Source organism: Taudactylus pleione, unplaced genomic scaffold, assembly GCF_031769625.1.
Source record: "Taudactylus pleione unplaced genomic scaffold, aTauple2 ptg000518l, whole genome shotgun sequence".
Taxonomy (NCBI): domain Eukaryota; kingdom Metazoa; phylum Chordata; class Amphibia; order Anura; family Myobatrachidae; genus Taudactylus; species Taudactylus pleione.
In genome coordinates, this window is record NW_028284920.1 from 9,927,086 (window position 1) to 9,950,414 (window position 23,329).

General features: G+C 45.0%; 1 protein-coding gene across 7 annotated transcripts in view; it reads left to right on the forward strand.

Moving 5' to 3' along the window:
- TACC2 (transforming acidic coiled-coil containing protein 2) overlaps positions 1–23,329 on the forward strand; it is a 185,608-nt gene that overhangs the window by 75,522 nt on the left and 86,757 nt on the right. For 5 of the 7 annotated variants that reach the window (XR_015870049.1, XM_088450515.1, XM_088450514.1 and 2 more), the window contains exons 4-6: positions 1,641–1,798; positions 4,444–4,572; positions 8,035–14,001. Coding sequence is in view for 6 of the 7 variants with exons in the window: in XM_088450515.1 (XP_088306641.1) it covers positions 1,641–1,798; positions 4,444–4,572; positions 8,035–14,001 (6,254 nt within the window). In the remaining variant the exon portion in view is untranslated. The remainder of the gene's footprint in view (positions 1–1,640; positions 1,799–4,443; positions 4,573–8,034; positions 14,002–23,329) is intronic. The other 2 variants (XM_088450516.1, XM_088450519.1) reach the window with 2 other exon arrangements.

Genomic DNA, 23,329 nt, shown 5'->3' on the forward strand with positions numbered 1-23,329 from the left:
CAGACTGTGCTGATTAGTTTGATATGCGATACTTGTATATCTGTGTGCTCCTGAGTCTGTATATGAACCACAACAGAACTTGGAATGAAAAAGCTGCGGCCACTACATTGTAGCACTTCGTATACAGATTGAGAGACTCAGTCGCACACCGATATACAAGTGTCACATATCAAATTAATCAGCACAGTCTGCTGCTGCATCCTAGTCACAATGAGTTGCGACATAGAAAACACAAAAAAGAAGCCCGATGCTAGCAGTGTCTCACCGGATCAAGGACCAGTGGAGGCTCCAGAGGTGGGGCTGCAGCACAGTCCAAAATTCAAATAGGCGATTCACACCAACTGTCATTTCAAACGCTGCCAAACAGATGGCCGGGACTCGCTGGCAGTTGGTGTGGCTCCCCTATTAGAATTTTGGACTGCGCTGCAGCCTCACCCCTGGAGCTGCCACTGATAAGGACACATCTGTGCATTTGTTTCTGCAATTGTTAGAAGAGAAAGGATGGCAATCGGAATGGCAAACATCAATGTTTCTGGTCCAATGGAAATGCTTTTGCCATTTATTGCCAGGATTGGGCTGCGTGATAGCATGCTTTTTTCTGATGGCTGCTCAGATGGCTGTGACATCATTCCTGTTGTGTACACTGCGCATGTTCAAACTACAGCTGTCCATTGGGCATGTGCACTAGCCTGTTATCGAATGGTTACCAGGGGATTGGCTACTTACAATTTAATTGCACCCTTCTGATGTCCACGTCTATAGAAGAGTCCCAGTAGGAAAAACTGTCTAACACATTGCAGAAGAGCAGAGTGGTGGCCTCTTTTGAGCATTTGCCAGACCCACTTAATGCTTAGAAAAGGACCCTGCTTTGCTTTACCCAGAAGGCCTTCAGATTTTCTATGGAGCCCAGCATAGGCAAACGTAGGGGGGGTTTCCATCTGCCTGGAAACACCCCTCCCCAGCCCACACCATGACCACAACAGAAATAGTAATATAATACAATGTTACTAGTGCTGCATGTTCTTCTCAGTGTCACAAATGAAATAATTAGCACCACCTGTGGATCTATTAACATGTATCAGACAGTAATAAATAACCTGTGCACCAACTAGAAGATCTGGAAAACATGCACTATTAGGCATGCACTGCTATAGAGCCCAATATATACATATATGTCCAGGGCAGTGCTAGGTTCTTCTGCTGCTCCTCCAGGCTCCAATAATTTGGAATGGTGCCCACATCTAAAATAAAAACATTCAGCTCAGGCAGGATGGCCTACTGCTACATCTAATGGCTAATTACTGTGATCACTGGTCCTGTATATGCTGGAATTATGACACACAATACACTTTCTATGACTCATCATTAAAAGTCTATGTTACCTATTTCATTTTAAATAGCACACAGCAGAGCCATCTTATTTGCGTGTTATTCCAATATTCAGCCTATTTATTTCCTATTGACTATTTTCATCATGGTGCCTCGTGCCTCAGTGATGTCTCTAGATTCTAGTAAGTTGATAGGCTACATTCTCTTCAATATTGTTTCCGTATACAAAGCAGCTTGCTCCTTTATGTGTCAGTAACAAGTGCCCTTTAAAGAAGTGGACGTGTTGTACACTATTTATCTGTCTTTTTCAGGAATTCTTTCCATCTGTAGAAACCATTCCCGTGCTCTACCCTCAGAGGGATCCCATCAGCCAGCAAGGAACACGTCCCCAGGAAGAGGAACATAAAGAGAGAGAAACTTTTCCGTCATTATTTTCGGAGAACTTGACATTGTCTGCAGAAAATCCGGGGTAAGGATTGGAAGATTGCTCTCGTGATAGGCCCCATTTATACTTTGTGCCTCCAGAGTGTGCTCTTAGTGTTATATTACAGCTACAGAATGATTTTTGAGAGCAATTATTTACTGGACAAGTCATTTATTGCCTTGTTTTAGTGAATATGCTTCTAGTTACGCTTTTGCTGGTCCACTTGTGACACAGTTTAGAGTGGGATATCATGAAAAGCAAATATAATCTCTAGATAAAATTGGCAGTGACCGTGACTGTGTTGGATTAAGGGCCTGATTCAGAGAAGTACGCAAAGCCATTATTGACGCAGTTGACCGATTATCGGTAAACTCCACATGCGTCTAAGTTGCAAATCGCATGCGTCAAGGTACATTACCATCATCGCTCGCAGCTACTCTTTACCCGCAGTGTGATTAACTTAGGGACTGTCTGGGGGAGGTAACGCAGATGTGTGGCGACCATTTTCAGGGCACGTCACTTCCTGCGCCTGCGATCTCGCAATAAAAATGGCTGTGGCTCCTCAGTACACTTGGTCATTCTGCAAAACCATAGGATTACTCAGAAGGTCGATTATCGAAGGATCTGCGACCAATGCTATGTCTTTGTACGCAGTTACTTGGATTTGCGATGCCGCCTTTGAGCGTCTCAATAAAAATCCCGGAGGCTGTGACATTTGCATCATATTTTCGCACAGTACAAAGATGCAGTCGCGACAGTATTAGCGTACATTTCTGTATCAGGTCCTAAATGCGATATAATAGTAAAGCCACAAATATGTCTATGCTTTACGGCAACCTGATGGCCGTTTCCCATAAGTCCTGGCATTTTAGGGTGCATTTTACTGGGGTCCAAGCACCTTTTTGTTTTCTATTTTCAACCCCTCATCCAAGTTTTTTTAAGTGAGCGGGGATGGAACACCTCAATGCCAAGCCACGCTTTATAGAACCACAAATAGGGACATGGGATATACAACGCACCATTGACAATGCCACACAAACATTGCCCTCTGGGTGTGCCCTGTTCCTAAGAATTTGTGTTTCAATGCTATTATATTTTACAATGGCAGAGAAAGCAGCGTAGCAGCTGCCCATTATGGTCGTGCAAACATGCTGAGACAAAAGGCAATTGTACATTGTAGTTGTCTCTCTATCAAAGAACATTGACACATACAGGTTGAGTCTCCCTCATCCAAATATTCTGAAATATGGAATATTCCAAAATACTGATTTTTTTTTTTTTAGCATGACTGATATAGTGAAACCATTGATTTCTGATGGTTTAATGCACACAAACTTTGTTTAAGGCACACAATTATGAAAAATATTGAATTAAATTACCTTTAGGCTGTGTGTATAAGGAGTATATGAAACATAAATACATTTCACGTATGTATACAAACTTTGTATGACGCACAAAGTTATTAAAAATATTGTATAAAATGACCTGCAGGCTGTGTGTATAAGGTATATATAAAACATAAATGCATTCTGTGTTTAGGTTTGGGTCCCATTCCCAACTTATTTTATTATTGTATGCAAATATTCTAAAATACGGAAAAATCTGAATACCCCTGTTCCCAAGCATTTTGAATATGGGAGACTCAACCTGTATTGATATCAGGCTTGTCATTCTGCACACTGATACATTAAAGATCTTCAATCTTAAGGTGCCCATCCACCATGCGATTAAATTGAGCGATTGAACGATATCGTTATCGTTTGATCGTTCGATAATCGTTTGCAGATTGTTTAAAAAATTTCTAAAACGACTGGTTGTTTAGACATCTATCATCGGGCAAACATGCTGGACAACCTGGCAATAATGTCAGGTTCAGCATGTCTGCAGATGATTGATGTGCCTACACTGACCGACTGCTCGTTCTGTGCAGGCACATCACAGACTGACAAACGACTGCACGATTACAATGTCATAATCATGCAGTCGTTTTGAGGTCTGCTAGTGGATGGGCACCTTTAGTTTCCCTCTTTGGGCGCTACCACCATTGCCTGATGACAGAGTTGGCGATACCGGGAAGACGACAGGGAACTAGGCCAGTTAGTCAAAGCTGCTGTAAAGGGTTATGACAAATGTGACCCCTGAATTTAGAGGAGCTGCAGGTGGGTGGGTGTATCAGTACGTTCAGAATTGGTTGCGGTATTAGCATAAATACGCGTCTGTGGCGCAAGACACAGCCGTGGCCCCATTTGCATGCACTTCTGAATCCGACCCGCAATTTCTGCAGTGCATATTGCAATAAAGTCTATGGAAGCTTATTGGGGTGGGGTCAGAGGGCCACAACTATGCTCTGAAGACCACATGAAGTAAATCTGGCATCAGAAGTATTTACACACAACCCTTACACTCAGCAGAAACTTGCTATTTTACATAGATATTCATATTTACCCTGAAAAACTAGAAACAATTGGATTCTAACTGCAAATCACTCATTCTTTCCATGTAACTTTCTGTGATTACAAGTGGAAAGCTGCAGAGGTCATGACTATCTGTAGTTTGGCCATTACTGAGGATATGGAAAGTCTCTGGGGACAATACCTCGTAACTTGTTTAACTTGGCAGAAAACAGTGCAGTGTTTTTTTCAGCATGAGTACCTATTTCCCTCTGTTCAGCCATCCCTTCTCTTCCCCAGGAGCGTCTCTTTCCAGCGCAGTGTTTTGGAAGAAGGACAGCTGCTTCCTGCCCTTCCGCAGACTGATCTTTATATAGAGGGCCTGGAATACAAAGAATCTGGGAGCAGCTCACGGCCTGGCACCATCAGGTACCATTCTTATATGCATGGCTTGCAGCACAGCTCTGGGGGAGACTTGTGCGCCTCATATGTAACAGCTGTGAGCTTAGAGTGAACTATTTACAGCAAAAAAAAACTTTGTATTATTCATTACCCCAAAGCGGAGCATATAGTCTGAGCTTGTCCTGCCGCCTGACTGCTTCCGGGTGTTAAATATGCTGCTGAAGGCCAAACCAAGCACGAGTCATGTGCAAACCTGCTAAATCCTTTTCTGTCTTCATGTAGGATTAGTATTAACGCTCAACAAGAAACGTATTTTATACAACACAGACCTATAAAATGAGCTACAGTGTTAACAGAGCTATGCCAAATACTTAATATTAGTTATAAATACTTTTCTTTGGCACATATTTTGTTTACTTATATAATAATTTGTATTTTTATACATTTGGTTGTGTAGTATAATTTAGGCAAAAAAGTGGGACAGCGGAACTTGAATCAATCTAGTGATATCACTCCTTTGATAACGATATATAAAATACATGTTACACCCCACATTATTGTATGTGAACTTTACTTTAAATTGAGCATGCACATTATTGTATGTGGGCTGGGGAAATATTGGGCATATAAGATCACTTGAACTAATGGAATCACTGATGCATCAAGGGGGTGATCCAGACTCGCCCACTGCTGCGACCGCTGTAGCGCCTTATGCTGCTGCTAGTATCAGCCCTTCCTCTGGTGTACAGACGTGCATCTGAATGTGCAAGGACTAGGACATATTGGAGCGTCTTAAGACGCAACCATTGGACGAACCATCAGATGAACCATCGGAACTTGCACCAGCCCCATGCTAGGTGCAGAATAGGGTCTCCATTGTGAGCGATTAAGCATCGATTCAGCTACACGCCTGCAACACTTATATAACGTGATACAGTCAAAATGCCGACGGCCGGGAGGCCGTCTGTCTAAATACCGGCGTCTAAATACTGACGTGGGACTAAAGACAGGTGTCTAAATCCCGACGCCCGTCTAAATCCTGATACTGAAATCTAGACAGGTGACTTCCTGAACAAAGTTAAGCCTTGGGGGGGGTTAGGTTTAGGGGCCCCTGGGGGGGGACTTAGGTTTAGACACCACCCCGAGAGGGTTAGGTTTAGGGTGTGGAGAGGGGCAGTGGCGTATCTATAATGGGTGCAGTGTGTGCGGGGCACTCACTGCACCTATATTATTTTAGACTTACCTGTCCGTGGTCCCACGTCGGTTGTCTGTGCTGCACAGCACACCGGAAAATGGCCACCACGGCCATTTTACCGATGTTCTGCGCATGCGCAGTAGACTCCGGGCACTAGAGTGTGCCCGGACTCTACTCCGCATGCACAAAACGCCGAAAAAATGGCCGTCACGGCCATTTTCCGGCGTTCTGCGCATGCGCAGTAGACTCCGGGCACACTCTAGTGCCCGGAGTCTACTAAGGCTTCGGTGGCTGGCTAGCCACGTCAGTCGGCTGCCGGTCACCGAGGAGAGAGGAGGGGGCCCCGCACAGGAAGTGCATCCTTCTTTCTTAAGATGCCCCTGGGGAAGGGGTTTGGTTTAGGCATCCCTGGGGGGAGGTTAGGATTAGGTACCACCCCGGGAGGGTTAGGTTTAGGGTGCGGGGAGGGGGGTTAGGTTTAGGCACCCCCCGGGGGGAGGTTAGGGTTAGGCACCACCGGAGGGAGATTAGGGTTATACACCACTAAGGGAGGGTTAGGGTACCAGCTGTCGGTCTGGATTTTCAGCGGCATCTGGATTTTGTCAGACAGCTTCCCGGCCGTTGGCATTTCATACCCAGCCCATAAGACGCCCATAAGACGGTACATCTCCGTGCATCTGAATAGCCACCTACCAGTCACCGCACAGGAACACACAATACATTTCTGAGTCCTTGTGTCCAGTCGCTACTGCGTACACATATATACCGCATGCTCCGTACTAGTTTTCAGGTATTTTCTTGCACGTGCAATAGTAGAAAATCGCTCAACCCCGTGAACATCAGCATTAGTGCACCTCAGAATCAGGTCTCACGCCTCATGCCTCAGTGATTACCCCAGTTCTGGGTGAGTTGATAGGGTGTATAAGCCTTATAGCAAAATATGTCTACTTCCACTGTGTGCAGGAGGCGGTTCAAATGGAAATCTGCCTAAAAATATTAATGCAAGGGAAAGAACGCTAAATAGGGCTAATTACATATATTGCACACTGGAACCGATTTACGGTGAAGTAGAGGCGGTTCTGGTGGTTGAAAGTTTCCTTGTTGAGTATGGAGATTCCTGTACATTCTTTGCATGTTGAGTGATGCTGAGCTAAGTGTGGCAGGCTTGGCTTGTTTCTGGAAATGTCTTTTTAGCTGTTGTACTTGCCTTTATTCCATCTGTTTGGTATGAGTCCAGTACGGTTGTGGTATTTTCCTACTTCCCCTATCTGGGCATGCAGGTCTCATTCATATGTTTTTTAGTGGTTTGCTATCTTTTTACAAATATGCAAATACAATTTTTAATGCATTATTAATCTTTCTACAGCAGAAGGCATTGTTGCTGTGCAGATTAGAGGACAGTTTGCTTTTTTTGATAATATTTGCATTTTTTTAATGACTACTTTGCATTGTGGCATTATTAGCATGTTCTTTACTTTAATGCTCTTCTGATCTACTAATTTGGGGACATTTATGAAAGTGACACGTGTATAAGGACATCTAGGGCTTGATCGTGAGTGGGACGCAAGTGGAAATGCGGACGGATCTCATGGATATCTGCAAACTGCGCAAGCGCCATAGAAAGCAGTGACTGCGTATGCGTTTCACCATGCATTCGTATAAAGATCGAAAGTGTGGACTGACTTATCCACCTGCTGACACTTTCCGTGGACAAACCACACTTTCTTTGGACAGACCACACTTTCCGTGAAAAGGGGCATTTCTGGGTGGTGACTATGCGATTGCAGAGAACCAATCTGTCTTGTGGGGGTGTCGTGGGCGTGTAGGCTCACTTCAGTGCTCGTTTGCAGAGAGTGGGAGGCTGTGGATGGAAAAAACAGTGGTCGGGCCGGCCTTCAGCATGCAGATGTAGGAATACTCAGCATTCATGGGCAGATACGTACATTAGCATAAGGTGGTGAGCAGGCTGCCGCAGCCGCATTTCCGTCCGACTCAGAATCAGGTGCCGAGAATATAGTCAGATTCTGTAAATAGTGTAAGATGAAATACCTGATTGGTTGTTACTGCTTACAGACCCTTTTCTGCATGTTACCTTTACATATAAATGTCCCATTGTGTCTCCAGCATGTGGTGCATGATCTGGTGGTGTCCCGAGCTTCTATTGCCCATGGGTTCTGCTTGTTGTGGTTGGTTATGGATCTGTCTGTGCCTCTGCCCTATTACCCTGTGTTTTTGCTTATCCAGAATTTGAGGAAGACTTGAATGATATGAACCATTTACCTTGTTAACTGCAGTGTCCTCTCCAGTGAAGAGACCAGAGAAGAAGAATTTGGAGCACCACAAGACATAGGACTTGTCGGGATACTCAGAGAATGGGGACAGCAAGTGTTACCAGAGCAAATCCATAGGATGTCAGATGAGGAAAATAGGGACTCAGGGTGGATGCCATGGACAGAGCCATCTTCTGAAGAAACTCGTTCAGTGATTAGTAATGCCTGTAATTTGCAAGCAGAAGGAAAGCTGGCAGCATGTACAGATTTATTGGGCACACAAGATATAATCTCAGACACTGTCGTGACCTCAGTGACTCAGCTTAGCAACGATGCTACTTTAGAACAGGGTGACTGGAATCTCATGGAACCAAGTATTCAGTCCCTGACTGCCAAACCCCAGCTAATCGCAGAACCCTTACAATTATTCTCAAAAAATGCAGAAACTTCACAGCCGGGCACAATGCTGAGAAAACCAGACAACACCTGTAACCAGACAGAAGGAGATTCCAGGGATAGTATTACTGATGAAGGAGAGTTGCAAGGATTGTGGAACAGTAAACCTTTGGCTACAGATGGTGTCAGCAGCCAGTTAGGCAGTCAGGGCAATATAATCTTTCCTTTTACAACAGATGGGAGCTCAGACAGGAGTTTAGATAAACTCCCCATTCCACATAGACTGGCATCAGAAAGCCATCTCTGCAGCAGGGAAACCCCTATAGATGAAAGCTTTGAGCCCAGTCCGCTGGTGTCAGAGCTCAGTGCCCTTTCTGATAATCTTGTTACATTACTGCTTAATCAACAGTCTGCTCAGCAGGCTGCGGAGAAGGAAAGTCTCCTGGCACAGATGGACAAGATAACAGCCTATCACGGTTCTGCTGCCATGCCATCAGAGAATGCAGATCTGGATGACAGGAGTCATAAAGTTGATTTGAAAGAGGTGAGTCCAGTTGAAAACCTTCAACCTGAGAGCACAAGCCAGGCTACCAGCACTGACTATGACCTACCAAAGACGATCAGGACAGAGGGTGGAGATTTTAGCAATAACAATGTAGTCATCCATGAACCTAAAATAGAAGAATTGAACAACAGCTCAGAAGCGCTAATTTCTTTCGATATGTTGGACACAAAAAGCTTCCAAATTCCAGGAACACGTCAAAAAGAAAAAGTGCTATGTACACCTAATGTCATCGCTGATAATGTAAGTGACACAAGTGGAGACACAAGCCTAGATATTGGTAATGTACTGTACATGTACACAGACAGCGACCAACACAATAACACGATCAATGATCGCAGTGACTTTAAAGAAAGGCAAGGGTGTGCTGAAACTACTACAGTTCTTTCCAAAGACTCAACAAACAATTTGCAGGTTGCTGCTTCAGGTGCTCAAGAGAAAGTAATTACTCAAATTGATGATATGATGCCACCGGCAAGGGACAATAAAGCTCAAACCTGTGTGAAGAACTTACTTTTGGAAGATGTAACAAACTTCTGTTCTGATACAATGGGAATGAATCTGGCAATACCAGGTGCTGAAGAGGAGGCATGCACTTCTCCATCCATTAGTGAGGCCCAACAAGCTCCTCAAAGTCAAAATTTGCTCCAGTATAATAGTGAGAGCGAGTTGGCTCCCCTATGTCTGAAAGAGCTCATCGCAGTGCAGCTTAACAGCATGGACTTGGCAGCGGAAAAGAAGAGCATTGTTGCAGGTGACATTGCTAATAATATACAGAGCACCAGTCAAGAACAACTTGCAAGTGACAATGTAGGATCATCGGCACTTCAGAAAAAAGCTGTAGAGACTGATATAAAAAACACTTATTTATCTGGTTCTGCTTGTTCTGCTAATTTGGGACACTCCCCTGCCGCACAGACCCCACTGGATGAGCCAGTTCAGTCATTAAGTGCAATATGTGAAACAAGAGAAGAGGTCCAGCTTCAACCTCCACAGACAGCTCCTTATTCACATTTGCCTGGACAGGTGTTTGCTATGGACTATGAGTATTTATCATATCAAAATGAAGAGAGTACAAGATTTGTGCATGAAAAGACTGAGATATTTCCAGCACAAGCCAAGATGAAGACCAGCCAAAGCCAGAGTGGGATTGATAGGTGTTTAAATACGTCACAACAGAAACAAAGCAGTGACATTAGTACTAAGCCACAATTATCTGTCCTGTCTGATATGGAGAGACTGAACCTTAACCCAGATTGCAGCGTGGGAGCCTCGTCCAAAGTTCAGCTCATGCAGGATGTCTCTGTTGAATCTTCAGAACAATTTAAGGTAATAAATGTCTGTAAAAACCTGGAAGGCAGGTCTACAAAGGAGGAAGAGGTTCCCTTGATCATACTGAGTCAGCAAGAAAAGGCATTCTCACATGACACACCCTGCATAACCTCTGACAACGTTCTCTGTCCTGGCGGAGTTCCTAAGGAGAAACTGCGTGCTTCCAATCTGCCGGAGCATCCTGTAGCATGCACATCAGACTCTCCAGTCACAGGTAATGATATGGACCAACCAATATCTAAAACTTGCAGTGAATCTGACAACAAATTATATTTTAATGGAATGGAAGTTCCAGATGCTTCAGTATTACACAAGGAAATTACTGTGCCGTGCAGCGAGCCAGATGTAAGTAGAATAAGTCCAGTGGAGAAACAGTCACCGAGATTGTCAATAGAAGGCCAGAGTAGTAAATATTTTGGACTGTCTCAAGATTCATATGATACTTACAATGATGTGAACTCAATCATCCAACCTAGGCTTGAAGTACCAGCAGACACATGCACCCAGCCTATGGTACCTGCAGATACATGTACCCAGCCTCTGGTACCTGCAGATACATGCACCAAGCCTCAAATACCAGGAGATACATTCTCCCAGCCTCAAGTGCCAACAATTGTATGTGCCCAGTCTCAAGTACCTGCAGATACAGTCATCCAGCCTCAAGTACTAGCAGACACATGCACAGAGCCTCAAGTACCAGCACATACATGTACAGAGCTTCCAGTACCAGCAGATACATGTACCAAGGCTCATGTATCTGCAGATGTATGCTCAGAAATTCAAGTACCAGCACATACATGTTCCCAGCCTCAGGTACCTGCAGATATATGCCCACAGCCTCAAGTACCATCGGATATCTGCACAGAGCTTCAAGTACCAGCAGATATATACACAGAGCCACAAGTACTTGCAGATACAGTCCTCCAGCCTCAAGTACAAGCAGGTACATGCACAGAGCCTCAAGTACCAGCAGATACATGCACCCAGCCTCAAGTACCAACAGATACATGCACCCAGCCTCAAGTAACAGCAGATACATGCACCCAGCCTCAAGTAACAGCAGATACATGCACCCAGCCTCAAGTAACAGCAGATACATGCACCCAGCCTCAAGTACCTGCAGATATGTACCCACAGCCTCAAGTACCAACAGACACATGCACCCAGCCTCAAGTACCAGCAGATACATGCACCCAGCCTCAAGTACCAGCAGATACATGCACCCAGCCTCAAGTACCTGCAGATATGTACCCACAGCCTCAAGTACCAGTAGATATTTTCACAGAGATTCAAGTAACAGCAGATACATTCACTCAATTTAAAGTACCAGCAGGTACATGCACCCAGCCTCAAGTACCAGCAGATACATGCACCCAGACTCAAGCTCTAGCAGGCTTATGCACAGAGCTTCATATACCAGCTGATGCATGCAACACATTGTATATGTTTAAAAAAGATAGCAATACAAAGACGCAAAGCAACGATGAAATCCATGAAGGCAGTGCAAGTGATGCAGCAGCAATGCCTCCAAGTCTTGATGTGTATTGTAAAACAGATAATGGAACAAATATTCCTTGTTTAAATTTAGATTCTGAATTAATGCAAATTTCCCCATTGTTCACACCAGTCGAGAACTTTAAATCACAGCAAGAGACCTCAAGTGTTCCTCCACCTCATGGAAATACTGGAAAAAATGGGAGTCCAGTCATTTGTCCAGAGGATGAATTAACAGTATGTCCTGACCTTCAGATTGCACCTGGAAAATCGGACATTAAAGAAAGCCTTTCCATCAATGATTTACTTGTAGAGACTGTTGAAAAAACAAGTCAACTGCAGGTGTTGTCTATACCCAACATCGACTCCTTTGATAACAAAACCTTCACTAATACTGCGGTAGAATCAGTACAAAATCATTGTAATATTCAACCTGTACAACCACTTGTTGATATTCCGAATAAAAATGAGGGGCAGCTTAGCCATAGGAATCAGTCCCAAGAAATAAAGCATGATGAACATGCGAGTACATGCCCCGTAGTGACTCCTGTAGTAGAGAAACTGCAACCTCCAGAGCCAGCTGATGCTTCTGGTATAGTGGTGGGAGAACAGAACTCCACACCTGACTCTGTGACTACACCTGTAACCAAAGCACAATCCCAACCCCTAGAGATGGAAACAAATGAGAACATGGGGAGCAAGAAAGACTTTACTGAATATTCTGCAAATAAAATGGATGTGCGGAGTGCAGAACCAGCCTATCCCTCACTACTTGATGTCCAAAATGATACTGTACACAGCACTCAGATGGATGGGAATCTTGTATTGCGGTCACACGTTAATAGCCAGCATTCAGAAACAGATCCTGATTCTAAGTCAGAGGAAGCGTTTGATATTCTGCATCATAATATACACAAGGAAATACACCCTCAAACGAAACATCCTGAGATGGCTATTGAAGGAATGTCTGACATTAGTTCTGAAGAGAGAGCAATAATGACCCACAGTTCTCAGGATAACTCCAGTTTACATACAGATGACATGATCAGGACCCCAACAGACATGGAAATTTTAAAAGAATTGAGCAATCTAGCTGATATTATATCTATTTTCGACAGCAGTTCATCTTCTCAAGTAAGACTTGCATTGAATACAGTGCCTGAGAACAAAACTTTCAGTGTGCAGGATCCAGCATCTAGTCCTGTGCAGCAAGACACCTCACATGAGGAGTTGGAAGTAAGAACAGCTCTTCCTCAACTAGTGGAACCTTGTAATAAAACAGAGACATCCAATGTAACTGCTGCTGGCAACATTGAATTTAAGGTGACACCTGGATCCTGGGATCTTCCCACGGAGAGAGATGACAACTTTGAAGATACGACACTAAAGCCACAAAACAGCAAAGAATTTGTTTCTTGTCATCAAAATCTTGCACTTGAAGAAAAAGAAATTAAAGCATCTGAAACAATAGTAGGAATGTCTGACTTGTCTACCAAACCAATTGGTGATGTTCCTGAAGTTAAAGAGACAGCATTTATATCCGATCAATTATATCCAACTCATAAAAAGATGGATGTTCTATCTGAGATGTCATGTTTAACAGTTAAGGAAACCGACATCCTATCTGACGAACCACATTTTACTGCAGAAGATACAAATAGTTCATCTCTTTCCATAAGCCCTCCTACAGATGACTTGGCAACTTTGGCACAGCCTGTAACTCCTGCAGAGATAAATAGTACGCAGGAGACCATTCATGCACAAGTGGTTGATAAAAAACCTTATCCTCCATTTGCAGGAGCAGAACTTTTACAGGAAGACACTCAAGTCCAGTGTATGGAATTATCCACAAACATAAAGCAAGCCAACTCTGTCTCTGGACAATTAGGACATTGCTCCAGTGAACACAAGGAACCTTTGGCACCTTCACCAGCTCCTGTCCCAGAGGTATTAACTTCTGACCATGGTTCTTCTAGAGCTGCTAATGACAAATTGGTTTCTCCTCCAAGTGAGCCAGCGCTTTCCCCTGTGGTCATCAGAAGCCCAACGTTTCCAACACCGGACTCTTTTAGTTTCACCCAGAAACTGCGCAGTGTCCTCCACTCTGACCGGTCATTTACCAAAAAATCTGTGACCCCTACATCGCCTGAGCCACTGGTACTCCCCTCAAGTCCCAGGCTGTTTACAAAAGGAGCAGTCAATGAAAGGTATTTGTGATCATTTTATTTAAAGGAGTGTATTGGAAATTGTAGTTCTCAGGTAATTTAAGAATTTTCACCTCCACAATTATGAGTCAAAAAGAGGACAGATAGGGCCTGATGCAGAGCTGGACGGACGCCTGTATGTAGTCTGTGTCTTGTATGATTTCGCACTGCGCATACACTGGAAATTAGTGTATATACAAAGCAGCAAATTTATCAAACCATCTAAACTGGAGAAATAAAAAAGTGGAGAAGATTCCCATAGCAACCAATCAGTTTCTACCAGTGCCATAATGGTGGGTGCCCAGTGCAGACCATGCCCCTCCGTATGATGTCATGCAGAGGGGTGGGGCCACAATCGCTGGGAATGATGGCAATGCCCTGAGCATCCCCAGAATGCTCCCAGGGGCTGTAAGGGCAGCGGTGTGCACATCTGAAGCGTCTTCTCTCGGCGACATTGCTGCAAATATTCTAGCTGCAGGGTGACTATCTAGTCACCCTGCTAGCCAGATGCAGGGATCGTGGTTACGGCCCTGGCTTCTGCCTATCAGTTATCAAGTACAATGTATAAAATTATAGGTAGAAGCAGGTTGGTTGCTATGGGCAACTTCTTAACTCTTTAGATGTTTTGATTCATCTCCCCCTAAGTCAGGTATATACTTATTTTGCTAACATCTCCACTAATGACTGAGGAGGCTTAACTAGGTTGTAACTGGGCATTTTTACATAGGCAAAGTTCACAGAGGGTGTGTTGATGTAACTACGGCCTATACAGAGTTGGGTGAAAGGGCAAATGCACCTGTAAGAGGCGTCCAATTTGTATCAGGCCCTATCGGTGACTAACAGCTGAGAAATACAGTTTATTGTACTTGTGGCAGTAACTATACAATGTAAAGTTTTATTTATTTACTGTTTCCTGTAAGGATACATGGTATTTACGCAGTTAGAGTGTTTTATGTGTTGTGTGTGGGGACACCCTATACTGTTTCATTGGGCACTTAAAGGAGTGTTGGTGCTGTCATCTATTTTGGAGAAATCTTGTATCCAGCACAATTCAACAAAATCTATGGTGCCACCAAGCCTCCTATATCCGTGTTAGGAAGCAGGTTTGGGAAGCACACTAGTGATTCACTACACAATTCATTATAATATTCTATAACTGACTTCCCTGATTCATTACACTGAGATGTAACAGGACTCTACATGTGCAGCTACTCAACTAAAGTTACTACTCATCAGATAATGACCGGATGTTCTGTTTTGTAATAGCCTTGTGTGTTTTATGATTGTTCTGAGAACTCGAAAATCAGAAATACAACATCATATTATTTAACTTAGGCAATGCAAACACAGGGCCTGATTCATAAAGGATCGCAACTGCAACAGCGCTTGCAGTTAACCGATTGTTGCGTAATGTGTATGTGAAGGCACTTACTGCAATCACGGAGCCCACGCAGAGTGATTGACAGGCAGTGAGCGTTTGGGGGTGGTGACGGGGGAGTGGTCAGAGAAACGCAGGCGTGCCTGTCCGTTTGAACGCCGTTACACGGATGTGCATAAATTAGCCATTGCCATTGCCTACGCAGCTTGAGTACTCACTGCGTGCAACGAGGTTAGCAATTTCTAAGTAAGGTCAGGGCTGCTGTAATTCTGCGTGAGGGGCCGATGGTACTCCATTTTACCGATGTTTATGGAGGTTTGCAAGGTATTACAGATGTGACATAGCGGTAGTGGGAGGCAGTGGGCTGGCAGTGCGATAGTAATTATTAGCATATTTTTGCAGCAGACCTGCAAGCGATTACGGAGCTGCGATTGCATTAGCGATCCTTAATGAATCAGGTCCACAGTACATGTCACTGTATGGCCCCCAACTAAGGGCCTGATTCAGACCCACTCGCAAGCGGCTGTCCGCTCGCAAGTGGGTCGATGTTGTGCACTGCGCATGCGCACGACGGCGGGAGCTCCGTTGTGCGCATGCGCCAGACGCGACGAGCGAAGGACTTTCCTTCGCTCGTTGTGTCTGATCAAAGGGGGCGTGCTGTCGATGTTGATTGACAGCACGCCCCCTTTGGTGGGCGTGCCGGGGGCGTGCCTCCCTGACGGGGGCGTTCCCAAGGGAACGCCTACCGTCAGAAGCCGGCCAACTGACATCACTAGTGATGTCAGTGGGAGTTATTTTGGCTCTGATAGAGCCAAAATCACTCCGGGCCTTGCGGTTGAAAAACTCAACCGCAGGCTCCGGCTCGCAGTGGCGATGGTCGCGATGGTCAAGACCATCGCGGCCATCAAACTGCACGCTCGTATAGGCTGTGGGTGGTGACCCACAGCTATACGAGCGTCGAGGAGGACGCTACATAATTATGGAGGGCGGCCCTCATTCAGAGTGTGCGCTCTGCTCAGAGCGTACGGCTCTGAATGAGGGCCTAAGTTTCTATTTGTTAAAATAAGCTAATTTGTTTTATTACTTATATGACACATAAGTATCACTTGAAGACTTTGTTGATGCAATTCAAGCTTATGCCAGGTTTAAAATGATGTATTTCATTTGTTTTGTGTTCGGATTATTTTTGCATTGCTGTTTTTATATTTCGTCAGTGGCATAGGAAAAGCTTGTGTTGAATAAAAATGCTAATTGCTGCTTTGTGTGGACCAAAGTCCAAATTTGTGCGGTGACGAAGGCAAGTTCGAGAAATATGTTGTTATTCTATATATCATCTAAGGAGTATATATAAGCCAGTTTCAGAGATATAATTAGACATTTATGAATTGAAAAAAATGATCAGATATTGTTAATTTAATTTTGTAGACCTGTCCACACTCCTGTGGCTGTCCCTGCTACACCTACATTTGTGTGAATTGTGCATCAATTCAACATCACTCGTTCCGGTGCACAGTGTGGCTGATGCGCAGTGCGCACAAAACCCGTACATACAGTAGCCACACTACGTGCATTTAATACGCACCACTATAGGGCTGCAAACTAAAATACACAACATAATGGCAAATTTTGTGTGCGATATAGGGTGCTGTTGCCGATATTCAAACGCCGTAACGATGGCAGATCACCCACATATTGCCCCTAATTGAATTGACCCCTATAAATTTTACTTATCAGTCCTCTTTACTATTGCTTTAGGACCACCCTCCCTTTATTATTTGGAATGTTTCCTTTTATTCTTCTAAAATATAGCGCAAATAAGTATGCAAACATCTTATTCAATTATTAAAATCTTGTTTCTTCTCTGAGGAGACAAAAGTCCTAAACGGGACTATGGCCCTGATTCAGAGCTGGACGCTCTGACAGAGCGCTCACTCTGAATCAGGGCCGGTCTTTTTTTTTTTTTAGAACAACCCCCTGGCCGCTCGCATAGCTGTGGGTGACCACCCACAGCTATAGCGAGCAGCCAGGAAGATGGTCGCGATGGTCAAGACCATCGCGACCATCGGGCTTGCGACGAGATCCTTGTGGTAGGGTCTCGTTGCCGCAAGCCCCAGAGAGCTTTCGGCTCAAACAGAGCCGAAAGTTCTCCCACTGACATCACTTGTGATGTCAGTGGGGCCGCCCCTAGACGGTAGGCGTACTCATGGGAACGCCTCCGTCTGGGCAGCCACCCCCCCGGCCCGCCCAACAAAGGGGGCGTGCTGTTACTCAACATCGACAGCACGCCCCCTTTGGTGCGAGACCCGGAGCGACGGCTTGCCTGTCGCTATCCGGGTCTCGCGCATGTGCACGACGGAGCCGGCTCCATTATGCGCATGCACTCTGGGCCACCATCGACCCGGTTGCGAGCGCTCAGCGCTTGCGACCGGATCTGAATCAGGCCCTATTGCCCTGATTCAGAGCCGGTCGCTCTGACAGAGCTCTCACTATGAATCAGGGCCGGTCTTTTTTTTTTAGAACGGCCTCCTGGCCGCTCGCATAGCTGTGGGTGACCACCCACAGCTATAGCGAGTGGCCAGGAAGATGGTCGCCATGGACAAGACCATCGCGACCATCGGGCTTGCGACGAGACCCTTGTGGTAGGGTCTCGTTGCCGCAAGCCCCAGAGAGATTTCAGCTCTAACAGAGATGGAATCTCTCCACTGACATCACTTATGATGTCAGTGGGGCCGGCCCCAAACATTAGGCGTTCACATGGGAACGCCTCCGTTTGGGCAGCCACCCCCCGTCCCGCCCACCAAAGGGGGCGTGCTGTCACTCAACATCGACAGCACGCCTCCTTTGGTGCGAGACCCGGGGCGACGCATTGCCCGTCGCTATCCGGGTCTCGCGCATGCACACGACGGAGCCGGATCTGTCGTGCGCATGCGCTCTGGGCCACCATTGACCCGATTGCGAGTGCTCAGCGAATGCGACCGGGTCTGAATCAGGCCCAATAATCATTACATGTGTCCCTATGGTACATTTAACATTTTTATTGCATTGATTGAAATGCCAAGAGAAATTGTTCAGCATCTCTGTGCTAAACAAGGAACGTTCCCCACCCTCCTGAATAATCCTTTTCCTCTTTTGAAGCTTATTAGATAATCATATCCTGCAAAATGAAGTACAAGTGCACCCAGCCTGCATTTTGCCAGGAATGCCCTGGTTAGTCCAGCTCTTTCTATAGCTGCCAACTATTGCACAGCCATCTTGATTTGTTGGCTTCCAATAAAAATGGTCGTATTCTGGCATGTTCATACATGACTTCCCAGAAGAGTGGGTGGATCGCCCTCATCCCGCCTACTTCCTAGTGAAATGGGCAGGATGGTGAGAATAATACTGGGAATCTCGAGTTTATAGGGAGGGAACGGGGGCCAATATGATGCAAGTCTATACGATGTAAGTCTATATAAATTGCGTCATTTTAGACTTGTCTCCTACCAGCAGACCCGCAATTCACACCATTTTGCCACGGTGGGGATGGTGCCTAATACTGTTAAAATGCCCGTCCCTATCTGCATCTCCTATCCAGGCTTCTGCCATGAAATTGCGTCATTTTAGACTTGTCTCCTACCAGCAGACCCGCAATTCACACCATTTTGCCACGGTGGGGACGGTGCCTAATACTGTTAAAATGCCCGTCCCCATCTGCATCTCCTATCCAGGCTTCTGCCATGGAAGAGAAATAAAAAGTTGGCAAGTATGACATTATAGCAAGACTTCCTTAGCACAATTCTGGGGCAAAATCAAACTAAGGGGGAGATGTATCAAACCTTGGAGAGAGATAAAGAACCAAACAATCAGCTTCTAACTGCCGCTTTATAGGCTATAACAATTAGAAGCTGATTGGATGGTACTCTATCTCTCTCCAAGGTTTGATACATCTCCCCCTAAATATGTTGCTGTATTGAGCGAGGGCTCACATATTCCTGACACAAATACTTATTTATTCTGGCATGGTCTAAGAAAGGTTTCAAATAGAACATTGCACCTTGCTGCTATTATATAGTACATATACTCTGCCTCTCTGGTTATATCCTGCACTGTTTACTCAGGAATCCATTTACCCAGCCAGGCAGTGTGGAGACATCCCGTGTCATGTCCTGAGAATGCAGGAAAGCTAGTATGTGTGCCCTGATGGACCAGGTTCAAGATCTTTTTTTAATGTATCCCATTATATTGTAAAGGTGTTTTCCCTTTATTGAGGAATTAGCCATTAATAGGTGAGTTGGGTACAACACTGCAATTCTTGTGCTGTCTTTCTATATATACATTTGCACCAAAATATAATCACTATGAAAACAATACATGGTTTTCTAAAGGTCTTCTTAGTTGAACAATCAATGATACCGATTTCTACAAACAATGATATCCCTATGTCAGGGATTTATTTATTTACAAGTTATTATTTGGTAAAAGGCAGCTGTCCGGTGGCAGGATTATGTGGCAATCAGACAGGTCAGTCATTGTGATAAAGAATCAAATAACCCTTTAGGGATAAATTTACTAAGAATCGAGCTTGGGCAAGTTTGGCCATTTTTTACCACTCTCAAAATTACTAAAGGCAAACTCAGGTGAGAAATCATGAAATTCTCAATGAAAACACAAATAGAAATAAATACACCATCGGCCAGACTCACAGTGCTTTCCATAGACAGGAATACACAAAGGCAGTAATTTACCAAGAATCATGATTATAATCACGGGTGCAATTTTAGCAAACTCGGTCCTAAATAGAAATTTTAAATAGACTACTCCTGGTTTTCGTGTTTGGCAGAAACATACACAGATACTGTAAGTGTGATTGTTTCTACCTGTAATTAGACAAAAAAGGGTTACATTTAAAAAAAAAAAAACGACATGAGGTTCTCCCCCCCAAAAGCATAACCAGCCCCGGGCTCCTGAGCCAGTCCTGGTTCTAAAAATACGGGGGACAAAACATGTAGGGTTCCCCCGTATTTTATGAACCGGCACTGGGCTCTGTAAACAGGTCCTGGTTTTAAAAATAGGGAGAAAAATGGCACTGGGGTCCCTGTATTTTTAAAGCCAGCACCGGACTCAAACTAGCCGGAGTATAATGCCACAGCCAGGGGACTCTTTCACCTGGTCACCCTGGCCACTACATTTAAACCACAAGCTAATCAGCCCAGGCCGGGGATCTCAGGGGAGGTGGGACCCAAGCAATAGAGGGGTCACCCCTCCCTTGAGCACCTCAGGCCTGGGATGAAGCCTGGGGCTCTTCCCTGCACCCCTGGCCGGTGGGTGCCGGGGTAATAGTGTTAATAATAGATGGGTACTATTGATTTTTACAGTGGGACTACAGGTGCCAGTGTGCCTGCCTTTTGGCACTTGTGGAACTACAAGTGCCAGCAGGCATCCGGCACCCGTACACCCAGTGTAAAAAAAAAAAAAGTAAAAATACCACAGTACACACACCGTAGAAAGTACAATTTTATTACATACTAAAAACACTCACACATTCACACCTTGTCCCCGTGATAGGTGCCCTTGTCCAGTAAGTCATCCCTAAAAAAAAAAAAATGAAATACCTATCTCCTGGCGCAAGGGAAGGCACGCTGGCACCTGTAGTCCCACTGTAAAAAATAATAGTACCCATCTATTATTAACACTATTACCCCAGTACCCACTGGCCAGGGGTGCAGGGAAGAGCCTCGGGCTTCAGTCCAGGAGTGCTCAGGGGAGGGGTTTCCTTTATTGGGGGGATCCTCAATACACCTGAGATCCCCCAGCCAGGGATGTCTAGCTTTGGGTGTTTTTGTTTTGGCTGGGGTTACGCTGTGAAAGTGTCCCCTGGCTGTGGCATTACACCCCGGCTAGTTTGAGTCCGGTGCTGGCTTTAAAAATACGGGGACCCCCATGCCATTTTCCCCCTCTATTTTTAAAGCCAGGACTGGCTCACAGAGCCCAGTGCTGGTTCATAAAATACGGGGGAACCCTACACGTATTGTTCCCCTTATTTTTAGAACCAGGACTTGCTCAGGAGCCCAGGGCTGGTTATGCTTTTGGGGGGGAAAACCACATAATTTTTCACAGAAAATACACACGTGGAGCCTGCATGTATCTCTCTGATATGTGCAGGCTGCATGTTCGGGGGAGTTTGGCTGCGGTCAGACACAGGGAACTCGGGGATAAACACGATCACATACACTATCGACAAACACGATTCAGCAAAACGCGATTCTTGGTAAATTTGAGTGTTTCAGCTGTCAAAAGTCTCCTGTGTTCCAGTGATGCTGTGAGTGTTTTAACTCAGACCAGACATGATTCTTAGTAAATTTACCCGTTAGTGTAATTAGTTGGCTCATTGAACATTGTTATGACCATCCTCAGGGCATGATTCTGTCAGTTGCAGCTGGGTATGCGGTCGCATTTGGAATGCGGATATTTTGCTAACGCAATGCTAATGTGACTGTACGCACGTCTTCTAGCGCAAGCCCCACTGTTTTCATGTACAATTATGCAGCAGTCATCATTAGGATACGGTTTTGGTAAACCTGACAGTCCCTTTGCTATTGCTACAGGTAGATACGTTGTCAGTTGACACCTACTATGTCACACAAGGTTACCAGTTACCCAACACTTTAGCTTCCTTGGTAACATGACTTTGTTTACAGGTGACAAGTAATTAACTGCTCCAATATCTGTACTGTATCATGTTGCACTCAAGAGGTGGAGAGTAAGGAGGCACCAGGCAACAGCTACTAGACAAGAGCAGGATTATCAGTGTTATTGCAGATCTCTTGGAAAATGTGTTCTCAGTTGCCAATAATGAAAAGCTGGATATTGTGAAATTTGTCCTGTTAAGTTCCTTAAAGTGTTGTTTTTTGGAGGAGAAAAACTGAAGATACGTTACCAGATATTTTCCATATTCCAAGGTTTGTGGATTTGTATTGAAATGATCTCTATTTTATATGTGGACGTCTAATAGGTACAGTATAGCAGGGATTTATACAACACCTTTTAGAATTGTGTGGATACTTAGCAGCGTGTCCTGTGATCACATAGCAATCTGCAAATCTGCTCCGAAAGCCTGTGACACGCAGACTGTCTTTTATATGTAGACTCAGGGCAGAGTATAACACTCCCCCCTCCCTCCTTACTCCATCTTTCCCCCCACACTGATTGGAAGGATGTTTTCTCCTGCCCTTAGGGGTGGGAATGTTTTAGCAGTGCCCAGGCACGCTTCTCCAGTCTGTGTCACAGAATTCCTCTGGCCCTGTGCAGGACCCCTTCTTCTCTGCCTGGGAGCTTTCCCTGTGCCCTGCTCCAAGAAGGGGGGAGAGATGCAGAGCCCCTCCCAGACACTGCTCCATTCCATTCCCTGGCCTTTTGTTGTGGCTCAACTTTCACTGAGGAGAAGCAAAGTTTTCCGTCTCCTTCCATTCCCTGGGACTGACAGACACAGGCATGGTGTATCCGGGGCACTGTCCCTTCCCTAGGAATTAGGAAACAGCCGGCACGCCTTGGATCACTGAAACCCAAGCAGCAATCTGGGCACAGAGTCTGGTGAGTGAGAACATATCAGGGGCCACAGGTCCAAAAATATCAGGGAATTACAGACATAAGCTGGCTGAGAAACTGTCACGTTTTCCAATTCTCTACCTGTGCAGCCCCTAATTAGGTAGCCAGGAGTGTCAGCTCTGTGGGTGCAATGCAGACCCTCTCCTTATTATAAAGTGCATTGTTCTGTACAGAGGAGATTGGAAAATCAGGAACTTTAGCAAAAAGCAGAAAACAGTAAATGACTGAGAACGGATCACGTCACATGTGATTGTATATAGCAAGGAAGCCACAAGTCATTGGATCCTGGGTGTGACATTGAGGAAATAGGTAATATGGAATATCTCATGATGTAATGAATGACTACAGACAGGGAGCATGTGGAATATT